Here is a 12,909-nt window from a genome sequence, read left to right as displayed (position 1 = left end):
TATAAATTTACACAATTTCATTTAACATTGTGAACTAATCTATTATACTTAAGACACTTATGTTGACTCCAGGAAGCTCCACTTCATGTTCTCCTCTGCCTGATTGCTCTTGGCTACCAGGTGTGGATTATTCTTTGCCCTTTAAAGGTGATCTCCCTCCTAGGCTAACTCCAAACAGATACCTAGGCAGGTCTTCCTGTAACAGGAGGAGGGACCTGAGAACCTTCTGGCTGCACTCATTATCTTTCCAAGCTCCACATCTGTCCGAATTTTTATGATCCTGGCACTGCTTCCACTGGTTCTAAGCAGAGATGTTTCAGTACCCCATGTTTCATTTCATCCTTGCTGGTGTCCTCACTCAAGTCCAACTTGCAGTGACCCACAATACAGCCACCTCTGAGCTCCATCCACCCACAGATGACAGGGCATGCTCTGAACTGCACTTTGCACTCCTGATATTCCAGCTTTTGAGACATTTCTTCTAAAGTAGCTATTTTGGTTGGTTCAGTGTATGCAGCTTCTGAGTATGATAAAACCCACAAAGGTTGTTTTTTTTGGTAGTATTCCTTTTTATCATTAGTTAATTTTGCTTCCTGTTTTCATTTTCTTTCAGAGAAAAAACAGTGCAGTAGTATCTATACCTACCTTTCTTTCAGAGATTATAAAAAAAACTAATATTCCCTCCAAAGCAAAACTACGGTAAGCGGCAGCATCTTTTTGATCCACCAGGGCAGCTCTCCACAGAGGCGAGAATTCCTCTGCAGGGCCTAATTAATGTTGCACCATGTTTCCCCATTTCTCATGTCTAGCTCCACCCCCACCAGGAAGCCTCTCATCAGCTACAGGCCCAAGTCAATGCTGCTTCCTAAATCTCAGGCCCTGCAGTTTCCCTACAGACCCTGTGGGCGCCACGGACCTGAAATGGCTCGACGCGCAACTCGGTGCACAGAGTGTTCAGCTCTTTTTGACAGACGGATATGCTTTTGATGAGTCTTTCCTTCAGGCTTTCCTCTTCAGCAATCATCATATCCAGGAGTTCCTACAAGGGAGAAAACAGTCCATAATACTGAGGCTATGGAGGAAAAAAACTCCCAACACCAAACTCCTCAAATTTTTCTTTTTTTTTTTTTCTTGAGACAGTCTCACTCTGTCACCCAGGCCAGAGTGCAATGGCGAGATCTCGGCTCACTGCAACCTCCACCTCCCGAGTTCAAGCGATTCTCCTGCCTCGCCTCCCGAGTCGCTGGGATTACAAGTGCCCACCACTGCACCTGGCTAATTTTTGTATTTTTAGTAGAGACGGGGTTTTACCATGTTGGTCAGGCTGACCTCAAGCAATCCACACGCCTCGGCCTCCCAAAGTGCTAGGATTACAGGCATGAGCCACTGTGCCCAGCCTCATCAAATTTCAAGAAGGGACTTCAAAACCAAACAGGAAGAGCCTGTGCTATCCTAACGCTGTGATCACATATCCCTTCTGTATGCTATCTGAGGTGAGACACCAACATTCTTACCCTGGTCCAGTGCACAGCCCAGTACTATTCAACCCACCTTGATATGCTTCTTTACCACCTCAGCTCTTTGTAACCGCTGGTCCTCTGGAATCCCAATTAGCTCCCATATTTCCCGAAGGTGATTTAGGGCTTTCTGCAGACATACTATGGACTCCTCCGCCAGCACCTCACTGAAAACCAAAAAATAAGGCCTGTTAGTTACATCAGTCACAGCCTCTAGACTAAAAGCACTATTTTCAAGAACCAAAAAGACTAGCTTCTCATGGCCGAGCATGGTGGCTCATGCCTGTAATCCCAGCACTTTGGGAGGCAGAGTCGGCCAGATCACCTAAAGTCAGGAGTTCGAGACCAGGCTGGCCAATATGGTGAAACCTCGTCTCTACTAAAAAGACTAGCTTCCCACTGGCCTCGAGTCAAAAGCACATTGAAAACAAGCATCCAGCTTAATTCACCTTTAACCACTCCCCATCCCTTTTCCTGCCAGATGTCACCAGCAATGCAAGATTTCATATCAGATTACATCATGGAAACTCAACCTTCTGGACTTGCATCAGTCATCTACCTATGGAAGTAGAATACAGAATTATAAATACTTTTACTAAAGAAAACCAGACAAAAATGTTGGTAAAATAAACTAACACAAGAACTTGCTGGTGAGAAGCTCCTACAAAATATCTGGCAATTTATTACTAGTTTTTGGTTGTTCTTTTTTTCTTTGAGACAGTGTGTTGCTCTATTACCCAGGCTGGTGTGCAGCGGCATGATCTTGACTCACTGCAGCCTCGGCCTTCTGGGTTCTTCCTGCCTCCTGGGTTCTCCTGACTCAGCCACCTGAGTAGGTGGGGCTACAGGCGTGTGCTACCATGCCCGGCTAATTTTTGTATTTTTAGTAGAGATGAGGTTTTGTCATGTTGGCCAGGCTGCTCTCGAGCTCCTGACCTTAGGTGATCCACCTGCCTTGGCTTCCCCAAAGTGCTGGGATTACAGACATGAGCCACCGTGCCCGACCTTTTTATTTTATTCATTTATTTATTATCATTATTATTATTATTTTGGAGACAGAATCTCACTCCATTGCCCTGGCTGGAGTACAATGGTGTGATCTTGGCTCACTGCAACCCCTGCCTCCCGGGTTCAAGTGATTCTCCTGCCTCAGCCTCCCAAGTAGCTCAGATTACAGGCGTGCACCACCATGCTGGCTAATTTTTATATTTTCAGTAGAGACGGGGTTTCACCATGTTGGCCAGGCTGGTCTCAAACTCATGACCTCAAGTGATCCACCCGTTTTGGCCTCCCAAAGTGCTGGGATTACAGGCGTGAACCGCCATACCTGGCCCATTATTCTTACAATACAACTAGCAGCTCAAATAATGGCTAAAGTTAAAAAGACAACATTAAGTGTTGGTGAATATAGAGAAAAGTGAGAACTTTCATATACTGCTGGCATGGTGTAAATTGGTACAACTATTTTTAAAACTGTTGGCAGTCTATCTCCTAAAGCTGAACCCAGCAGTTCTACCTCTACAGACAGAACTAGCAGAAATGAACACACATGTTCACCAAAGACACATATGAGAATGGTCAGAGAAGCATTACTCATAAAGCATGGAAACAGAAACAGGCTAGATGTCTATCAACAGAATGAATAGTACATTCCCACAATGTAATAACACAGCAATGAAAATCAACAAACCCACCGGGTGTGGTGGCTCATGCCAGTAATCTCAGCACTTTGGGAGGCCGAGGCAGGCCACCTTGGAGCTAGAAACTTTCATTAGGTCCTTTCTGTCTCACAGAGTTCAGTGGTTCTACAAGTCACCAGCCTAAATCTCTAACAATGTCTCTCCAAAGCTGTTAATACATTCATATCCAAAATATCTCTAGCCATGAAATCCCAGTTAGAGGTTGCCCGTCCTTGAGAAACGTTTCTACACAAATACCTGTTGCCTATGCCAGATGGCCATACCACCAATACCCAAATATTGACAAATGTTTAAAATAATTCATTCTACTCCCTTCACTTTAAAAATGTTGACAGTTCAAGTCCAACAGAAGGAAAAAAAGAAATGTTAGTAAGTAAGCCATTTATTTAATACAATCTCAACTAAAGTTCAACTAAAGAGCTTCCTCAGGCAAACACTCCTTTTGCACTTCATTTTGAAGACAAAAGAATGCACGAGTTAAAATCCTAATATTAACATTTTATTAAAAATAACTCTTAAGTTCCAATCTGTGGCCAATATTCAACCTGGATGCAAAGCCCTGGCTTTGAGACAGGCCAGCTAGGGGCACTGCTCTGGAAGTCATTACTTCAGTAAGTGTCCCAGAGTCTCCTCCGTCTGACAGACCTAACCCTGCCTAGCCCATCTCCACATGACAGCTAGTTTGTCATGACAACAAATCCCATCAGATCCCTGGCTAAGGGATCCCCTTCAAAGACCCCACTGTCCTCGGGAAATAGTTCAACCACCTTCCACGGAAAAGCCTTCTCAAACCTCTCTCCAGGCCTGTCTGCTTATCTTTCCCACTTGTCACTCCCAAGTCTTCGGCCATTCCCGGAAAAATGGCCCTCAATAAACCACATGCAGTCCTCATTTGGGTTTCATGCAGCCCTCATTTCTTCATGCCACCGTGCTTTGTACCTTCAGTCCCTTCTATCTGCCACCACCTCCTCTGGAGAGCCGTGGACTTGTCACTCACTTCCCATTTTCCCCCAGCCCCCCAGTAGACCATACATTCCAGGGCAAGGACCTCCACATCTTCATTTTACCACACCCTAATGCATAGTAGTTGTTCAACAGATGTAAAATGAACGGCCCTGAATTCCTGCCAAAGGGTCCTGTGCTCCTAACCTACCTAACCTAATAGAGGTATTATGCATTCTCAGATCCTGACAAAGGTTTGCAAGCAGGGCTGCCTCTCTCTGTAACACATCTAAAAGGCAAAGTGACCATTTTTCTGAATAAAAAAATCTAGCACAATGAATGGGCAAAGAATCTGAATAGACATTTCTCCAAGGAAGATGTAAAAATGGCCAATAAGCGCAAGAAAGAGGCTCCATATTAGTCATTAGGGAAATGCAAATCAAAACCACTTCATAGCCAACAGGACGATTCTAACAAAAAAATGTATATAGCAACAAGTATTGGTGAGAATCTAGAGAATCTAGAACCCTCAGACACTGCTTGTGAGAATGCAAGATGGTGCAGCGTCTTTGAAAAAACAGTCTAGGCAGGGCGTGGCGGCTCACACCTGTAATCCCAGCACTTTGGGAGGCGAAGGAAGGCGCATCACCTGAGGTCAGGAGTTCAAAACCAGCTTGGCCAAAATGGCAAAACCCCATCTCTACTAAAAATACAAAAATTAGCTGGGCGCAGTGGTAGGTGCCTGTAATCCCAGCTACTCAAGAGGCTGAGGCAGAAGAATTGCTTGAACCCAGGAGGCGGAGGTTGCAGTGAGCAGAGATCGTGCCATTGTACTCCAGCCTGGTGACAGGGCAAGACTCTGCCTCAAAAAAAAAAAACAAAAACAAAACAAACAAAACAAAACAAAACAAAACAAAACAAAAAACAGTCTGATTGCTACTCAGTTGTTTCTTTGTTTTTTTTTTTTTTTTTTTTGAGACAGGGCCTCACTGTCACCTGGGTTGGAGTGCCGTGGTGTGATCACAGCTCACTGCAGCCTCAACCTCCCGGGCTCAAGGCAATTCTCCCTGCTTAGCCTCCCTAGTAGCTGTGACCACAGACATGTACCATCACACTTGGCTAGTTTTTGTTTTTTGTTAAAGGTTTGCCATGTTACTCAGGCTGGTCTTGAACTCCTGGGCCCAGGCGATCCTCCCCCCTTGGCCTCCCTAAGTGTTGGGATTACAAACATGAGCCACTGCACCCAGCCCCTCACTTTAACAGAGTTCATACAACCCAGCAATTTTATGACTGGGTTTTTACCCAAAAGAAATGAAAACATTTATACTAAAACAACACAAATGTTTATAGCAGCATTATTTATGATAGCCGAAAAGTGGGAGAAAACACCACAAATGGCCATCAACTTATGAATGGGTAAATAAAATGCAGTGTATGGCCGTACAATGGAATATTATTTGGCAATAAACCTTGAAAACATGCTAAGTCAAAGAAGCAAGTCAAAAAAGACCACAGTGATGGTTCTGTTTATATGAAATATCCAGAATCAGTAAAAAGTAGATTTGGGTTTTTTTTTTTTTTTTTTTTTGAGACAGGGTCTCCCTCTTTCACCCAGGTTGGAGTGCAGTAATGTGATCATGGCTCACTGCAGCCTCAACCTCCTAGGCTCAGGTGATCCTCCCACCTCGGCCTCCGGAGTAGATGGGACTACAGGTGTGAGCCACCACACCCAGCTAACTTAAAAAAAATTTTTTTGTAGAAGCAGAGTCTCCCTATGTTGCCCAAGCTGTTCTTGAACTCCTGGATTCAAGCAGTTCTCCCAACTCGGCCTCCCGAAGTGCTGGGATATAGATGTGAGCCACCTTTGCCTAGCCAAAAAGTAGATCTATAGTTGGGGGTGCAGAGAATTTGGACCATAAGGTGGAAAGGAGATTGACTGCTAATGAGATTTTGAAGGGGTGAAAAAAATGTTCTAAAATTGATTGCAGTGATGATTACACAGCTCTGAATATTCTGAAAATCACTGAATTATACACTTTAAGTACATCATATGGTATGTGGATTATACCTCAAAGCTGCTATTAAAACATCTTGGTACATATTCCGAAATTTCTTTGATTTATAACTTAATTGAAAAACATAAATTTTTACTATGGCCGGGTGTGGTGGCTCACGTGTATAATCCCAGCACTTTGGGAGGCCAAATCGGGCAGATCACCTGAGGTCAGGAGCTCGAGACCAGCCTGGACAACATGGTGAAACCCCATCTCTACTAAAAAAACAAAAATTAGCCAGCCACGGTGGTAGGTACCTGTAATCCCAGATACTCAGGAGGCTAAGGGAGGAGAATCACTTGAACCTGGTGAACCCAGGAGGCAGAGGTTGCAGTGAACTGAGATCACACTATTGCACTCCAGCCTGGGTGACAGAGCAAGACTCCCCCCATCCCCCGTCCCCAAAAAATAATTTTTACTAATATATAACAAATTTTATTTGGCCTCTTGGAAATGTTTGGTAATTCCAAACACCCATTATGTTATTCTATTTAGAGACAGTTCCTGTAAGAGGATCATTTTCAAAGAATTAAAAACTAACATTTCTCACTCTTCCTAACATTCAAATTATACTGAACTTAATTTTTTTAACTTACATTTTATATAATCCTTGACATTTCTTTTTTTTTTTTTTTTTGAGACGGAGTTTCACTCTTGCTACCCAGGCTGGAGTGCAATGGCGCCATCTCGGCTCACCGCAACCTCCGCCTCCTGGGTTCAGGCAATTCTCCTGGCTCAACCTCCTGACACTTCTTTCTTATACTCCCGCCATTAGCATTATCTACACAAGACAGGCAGAATCTCACTCCCCCTGACCTCTGCTGCTACCACTACCACCCCCACCCTGGTCCAGGTCACCACCAACTATAAACTCTTGTGAGGGCAAGGATGTCACTTTTGCTCACAGCTGTTTCCCTGCCACTTAGAATAGTTGTATATAACAAACATTCAAGAAGTCTTTTCCTTTTTTTATTATAAATTGCTGTTTTTTTAAATAGAGACAGGGTCTGGCTATGTTGCCCAGGCTGATCTCAAACTCCTGGGCTCAAATCATCTTCCCACCATGGCCTCCCAAAGTGCTGGGATTACAAGGGTGAGCCACTGTGCCAGGCCCCAGAAATCTTTTCGAATGAATAATGTGACATTTCAATAAAGCTGCATCATCTTAAGATGCTTCAGAGTAATCATTGTGAACAATAATTATGATACACTTAAATACTGCCTGGTTTCAGGTAATCCCCTAAAAGGAGCCAGTCTGAGATTTTTTTTAAACTCACTGAAAAACTCAGAGTGCATACAAAGACTACCACTCAAGGACACAAAATTTGTAAAATGAGGCAGTTTTTTCAGCCTTGAACATAAATCACTGGACTGGAAAAAATCTCAAAATGGTCCTCTTCTAAATGACTTCCTACCTCCAGGCAGCCTTCACTGATCTACTGCCCTATTTTTTTTCTTAGCGCTCCAGAGAAGGAGCTTTGTTGATCTCCTGTACAACCTGTTTCAGGCATCGATAACAATATTAATTTTAGCCAGAGTTTTGCTTGAGCCCCAGAAGTCAAAGCTGCAGTGAGCAATCTCACCACTGCACTCCAGCCTGGGTGACAGTGAGAGGCTGTCTCAAAAGAAAAAAAAAGGTCTAATTATATCCATTAGCCTGGAATCAACATTAAAGGGTAACTTCCTCCCACTTCATTCAATCCCTTGGAAGAGGAGATGCCTAAATAATTCATAAACTGTTAATAGACTTTTTTTTTTTTTTTTTTTTTTGATACAGAGTCTCGCTCTGCGCTAGGCTGGAGTGCAGTGGCGCTATCTCAGCTCACTGCAACCTCTGCCCCCTAGACTCAAGGGATTCTCCTGCCTCAGCCTCCTGAGAAGCTGGGACTACAGGCGTGTGCCACTACGCCCAGTTAATTTTTGTATTTTTAGTTGAGACCGGATTTCACTATTTGGCACTAAACTCCCATTATTTTGTGGGCAAGCATTTGAAAAGGACTGATCAGAATTAGTGATCATGAAATGAAGGCTCTTACAAAGCCTTAGCACAATTGGTTCGACCAAAAACTACAAATTAGTTGACGGTGTATCATCACTGTAAGGTTTATTGCCGAGTTTAAAATGAGGAAAGTGAGGCCAATATAAGAAAATGAAAATCCAATTTATTCAGTTCCCAGGCGAGGTTCCATGGTCCCGGGGAAAGGGGCCAGGGAAGTCGCGCCAATTCCTGGGGCGTGGGGTTTTTATGGCTAGGAGGAATCAACAACAGCTGGGTGCTCTGGTTGACTCCAGGGGAGCGGGATTGAGACCGCGCGGGTTTTCAGGTGGGAGAACCGGCCAGGAGCCTTGCATCACCTGGAGCCTTCCAGGGGAGCCATAGGGCAGAGCTAAGTGCCGAGTGCAGAGCCTGGTGCCAGGTGCAGAGTTGGGTGTATCCAACCTCCCAGCGAGGCAACCGGCCTTACAATCACCATACTTCATCCACAACTTTCAGAAAATAAAGTTAATATTTGGAAGTCACAAGGCTGTTAAGTGGCAGTGTCACCGACTGGTCCCGATTTCAAGTTGGACAATCCCTCCCCAACACTGCTTAGAATGTTGTTAAAACAACCGGAAAAGAATTCCATAATCCGAGTTTCTTAACTTCTAAGGAAACAAAGCCGTCTTTCCAATTCGAACAAAACGCCACCGCTGGCTAGATATAATGAAAAACAGCCGGCAGGGCGCCGTGGCTCTCGCCTGTAATCCCAATGGATCCTTTAAGGATCGCTTAAAGCCAGGAGTTCGACACCAGCCTGGCCAACATGAGGAGACCGCGTTTCCACAAAAATAAAAGAATAAAACAAAGAAAAACAACGATAAATAAACTTTACAGCTTTATTTAAAGAGAAGCCATGAACACAGGTTTACAACGAGTCATCTGCGCCAAGAAGCGGCACCTGAGACTCCGCGGGCGGGGAGGGTGGGGTCTGGGCGCCAGCGCTGACCGCCCGGGTGAAGGCTGCCCCGGACCCCTGGCCTCGCCCGCCCCTCCGCGTCGCGGCACCGGCGCTCGGCTCCCACCCGGGCGTCCGAGCTTGCAGGCACCCGCGGCCGCCGAGGCACAGCGCATCAGCTTCGCCTCCGCCGCGGCCCTCGCACCGGCTCGCCGCCTCCAGACCCAGCCCCTCTGCGCCCCCGGCCTCAGCCGGCGCCGGCTGCCGTGATGCCCTAGGCTCGGGATCCCGCACGGGCCCCGAAACCGAGACGGGCGTCGCTCGCCCCCGCGTGTCCACGACTTCCCCGCAACCCGCACCTTCTCCTCATGGCGGACGCTCCAAGCAGTCGTGAGTTCAGGTCCAGACCTACTCCACACAACCCCGAGCGCAACAACCACCCGCAAACACTGGCAATCTCACTCCGAAAAGGCCCTTCGAGACCCATTGAGCCCGGCAAAATTTCTACTCGCGCCAGGGGCGCAAAGCCTCACCGCGATTGGTTTCGCATCCTGTCGCTCCTCCAAAGCCCCGCCCCTCGGGCTGCAGCTCACGAGGGCGGAGTCGGGGCGGGGCCTCGCGTGTGGGGCCTGGAAAGCGACGGAGCGGCGGCGGGGCGGGGCGGGAGTGACGTCACTGTCTGTGCGTGGCGGGGCGTGGCGGCAGCCTCAAGGGACTCCCCTCCCGAGCCAGCTACGTTGTCTGAGCGCTGCCTAGCCGCGAGCCGTTTGGATTCGAGGGACGCGGGCGGGGAGGGAGTTCAGAGCGCAGGGGCAACCTGGCTTCCCTGAGTCCCGGCTGCCGGTAGCCGGCGGGGGTGAATAGGAAAGTTAGCGCCTACTTTCCCTCGCTCATCCAGGAAGCGAACCTTGGAACTGACCTTTGGTGCGAATCCTCTCCAGATGTAGAAAGCCATACACTAAAGGGCAAGGGAAGGAACACTGAGCCCTGATCACGGGCCTGGAACCTTTCAACACCAGTTATCCCGTTTAAGCTCCATAATCCTGTATAACAAGTATTGTCGCCATTGCAGAGGAGGAGACTAAAAAAGATTTCAATGACTTGCCCAAGTCACGTGGTTGGTGAATAAATGCCGATCACCTAGGTGTGGTTTTCTTTCAAATTAGACGAGTTTCTAACTTGTAACATGAAAAATTTAAAGCTCATCAAGGGCCGGGCGCGGTAGCTCACGTAATCTCAGCACTTTGGGAGGCCGAGGCGGGTGGATCACCAGGTCAAGAGATCGAGACCATCCTGGTCAACATGGTGAAACCCCGTCTCTACTAAAAATACAAAAAATTAGCTGGGCATGGTGGCGCGTGCCTGTAATCCCAGCTACTCAGGAGGCTGAGGCAGGAGAATTGCCTGAACCCAGGAGGCGGAGGTTGCGGTGAGCCGAGATCGCGCCATTGCACTCCAGCCTGGGTAACAACAGTGAAACTCTTTCTCAAAAAAAGAAAAAAGAAAAAAAGCTCATTAAGGTACTTTTGTAGCCTCCCTTCCTCGATGAACATGTTACATCCCTAAATACTTACATATCACATTTTTCCCCCAGCGATTCATGGTGGCATAATATCCTGGTGTGTAGATATCTCGCCCATTCTGCTATTGATAGTTACATCATCATCTAAAAGATAAGGCTGGGCTGAATATCTTCATACATAAATCTTTGCATCCTGCATTTTCGTACGGCTGATTCCTAGAGGTGTAATTACTGAATGCTCCCTTTATTATTTGCCTTCCACACCAAGCCTCACTGGAAAAGCACCCTCCTTTTGTTACCCTCAGCAGGGCTGAATCCTATTGTACTTTTAAACATCTTTGCTCGGTGTGTAGGAAAAATAGTACCCATGGCATTTCCTTGTTTGGCACTTGATTATAACTCAAATTGCACATTTTTCTTGTTTATTGGCCAACTGTAACTTAGGTGAATCCTCTTCCTTTGCCTTTTCCCTAAAGGTAAGGGATGCTTGTTTGCTTCACCTTCAGAACCATGTTTTTCTTACTGTCAGAAAAACTTCATTGGTACTTTCAATGCGCTTTTTATTTTATTCATTTTTTTAAATTGAGATGGAGTCTTGCTCTGTCACCCAGGATGAAGTGCATGGCCTAATCTCGGCTCACTGCAACCTCTGCCACCTGGCTTCAAGCCATTCTTGTGCCTCAGCTTACCGAGTAGCTGGGATTACAGGATCCCACCACCACATCCAGATAATTTTTTTGTATTTTTAGTAGAGACGGGGTTTTGCCATGTTGGCCAGGCTGGATTCGAACTCCTGACCTCAGGTGATCTGCTCTCCTTAGCCTCCCAAAGTGCTGGGATTATAGTCGTGAGCCACCATGCTCGGCCTCAATATTGTTTTTAACTTGTCAGCAGCATGCCAAACATTCCCAGACCAGTACAGCGGAGAGCAGGCACCACTTTTTTTTTTCTTTTTTCTTTTACCTCCTACTCCTTTTTCTTTTTTTTTTTCTTTTGAGACAGAATCTTGCTCTGTCACCCAGGCTGGAGTGTATTGGCATGATCTCCCTGGTTCAAGCAATTCCCCTGCCTCAGCCTCGTGAGTAGCTGGGATTACAGGTGCGTGCCACCATGCCTGGCTAATTTTTTTTGCATTTTTAGTAGAGATGGGGTTTCACTATGTTGGTCAGGCTGGTCTTGAACTCTTGACCTCATGATCTTCCCACCTCGGCTTCCCAAAGTGCTGGAATTATAGGTGTGAGCCACTGCACCCGGCCAGCCACTTTCTCTTTTTTGAGATGAAGTCTCGCAGTGTCGCCCAGGCTGTAGTGCAGTGTTGCGATCTTGGCTCACTGCAATCTCCGCCTCATGGGTTCCAGCAATTGTCCTGCCTCAGCCTCCCGAGTAGCTGGGACTACAGGCGTGCGCCAACACGCCCAGCTAATTTTTCTGTATTTTTGTTTTTAGTAGAGATGGGGTTTCACCATGTTGGCCAGGATGGCCTCGATCTCCTGACCTCATGATCTGCCTGCCTCGACCTCCCAAAGTGCTGGGATTACAGGTGTGGGCCACCATGCCCGGCCAGCGGCCAGCCACTTTCTACAAGTACTTGCATTCTGTTGATTAACATTGACACCACTGATAGAGTGGATGATAAAATTTACTTTCACCCATTGTTGATTAACAGGGTTTTTCAGAAGGTTTTGCAGATTTGTGATCTTCATACTTGTTCTTCTAACCAGCATTATTAAGTATCCAGAGATAAGCCAATTTTTCTATCTTGTCTTTCACACTGAGGGGCTGAAACTAACAAAGTCATAGAACTGATGCAAAGATATCCATTCAGAGCATAAACTCAGCATGTAAAACACTGTGCAATATGTGTTTATAATGTATGACCTTAGCATGGGCAATGTGGCAAAACCCTGTCTCTATAAAAAAATTAGCCAGGTGTGGTGGTATGAGCCTGTAGTCCCAGCTACTTGGAAGGCTGAAGCGGGAGGATCACTTGAATCCAGGAGGTCAAGGTGCAGTGAGGTATGATCATACCACTGCACTCCAGCCTGGATGACAGAGCAAGACCCTGTCTCAAAAAAAAAAAAAAAAAAATCCTATGACAGGGTCATATATTTCTACTGGAGGGAGGTGCAATGCTTTGCCACTGTTTACTTAAATCTGTTTCTGATGTCACCTATTCTTTCTGAGGACCAACTGCCCTATTGGCAGTGCCTTTGGTCTTGCACACTAGCTTGACATAAC

General features: G+C 46.2%; 1 protein-coding gene across 1 annotated transcript; it reads right to left on the bottom strand.

Moving 5' to 3' along the window:
• Positions 1–729: 729 nt before the first annotated feature.
• Positions 730–9,705, bottom strand: LOC116546885 (protein regulator of cytokinesis 1-like). The gene is made up of 3 exons (XM_032273007.1): positions 9,509–9,705; positions 1,552–1,684; positions 730–1,039 (listed from the first exon to the last, which is right to left on the bottom strand). Exons 1-3 carry the CDS (start codon positions 9,634–9,636, stop codon positions 866–868), a joined length of 435 nt encoding a protein of 144 aa, XP_032128898.1. The 5' UTR covers positions 9,637–9,705; the 3' UTR covers positions 730–865.
• Between the last annotated feature and the right edge of the window lie 3,204 nt (positions 9,706–12,909).

This window comes from Sapajus apella, unplaced genomic scaffold, assembly GCF_009761245.1.
Source record: "Sapajus apella isolate SASKATOON/1434 unplaced genomic scaffold, GSC_monkey_1.0 scaffold1602, whole genome shotgun sequence".
In the NCBI taxonomy this organism is placed as follows: domain Eukaryota; kingdom Metazoa; phylum Chordata; class Mammalia; order Primates; family Cebidae; genus Sapajus; species Sapajus apella.
This window is presented reverse-complemented; position numbering and strand designations above follow the sequence as displayed.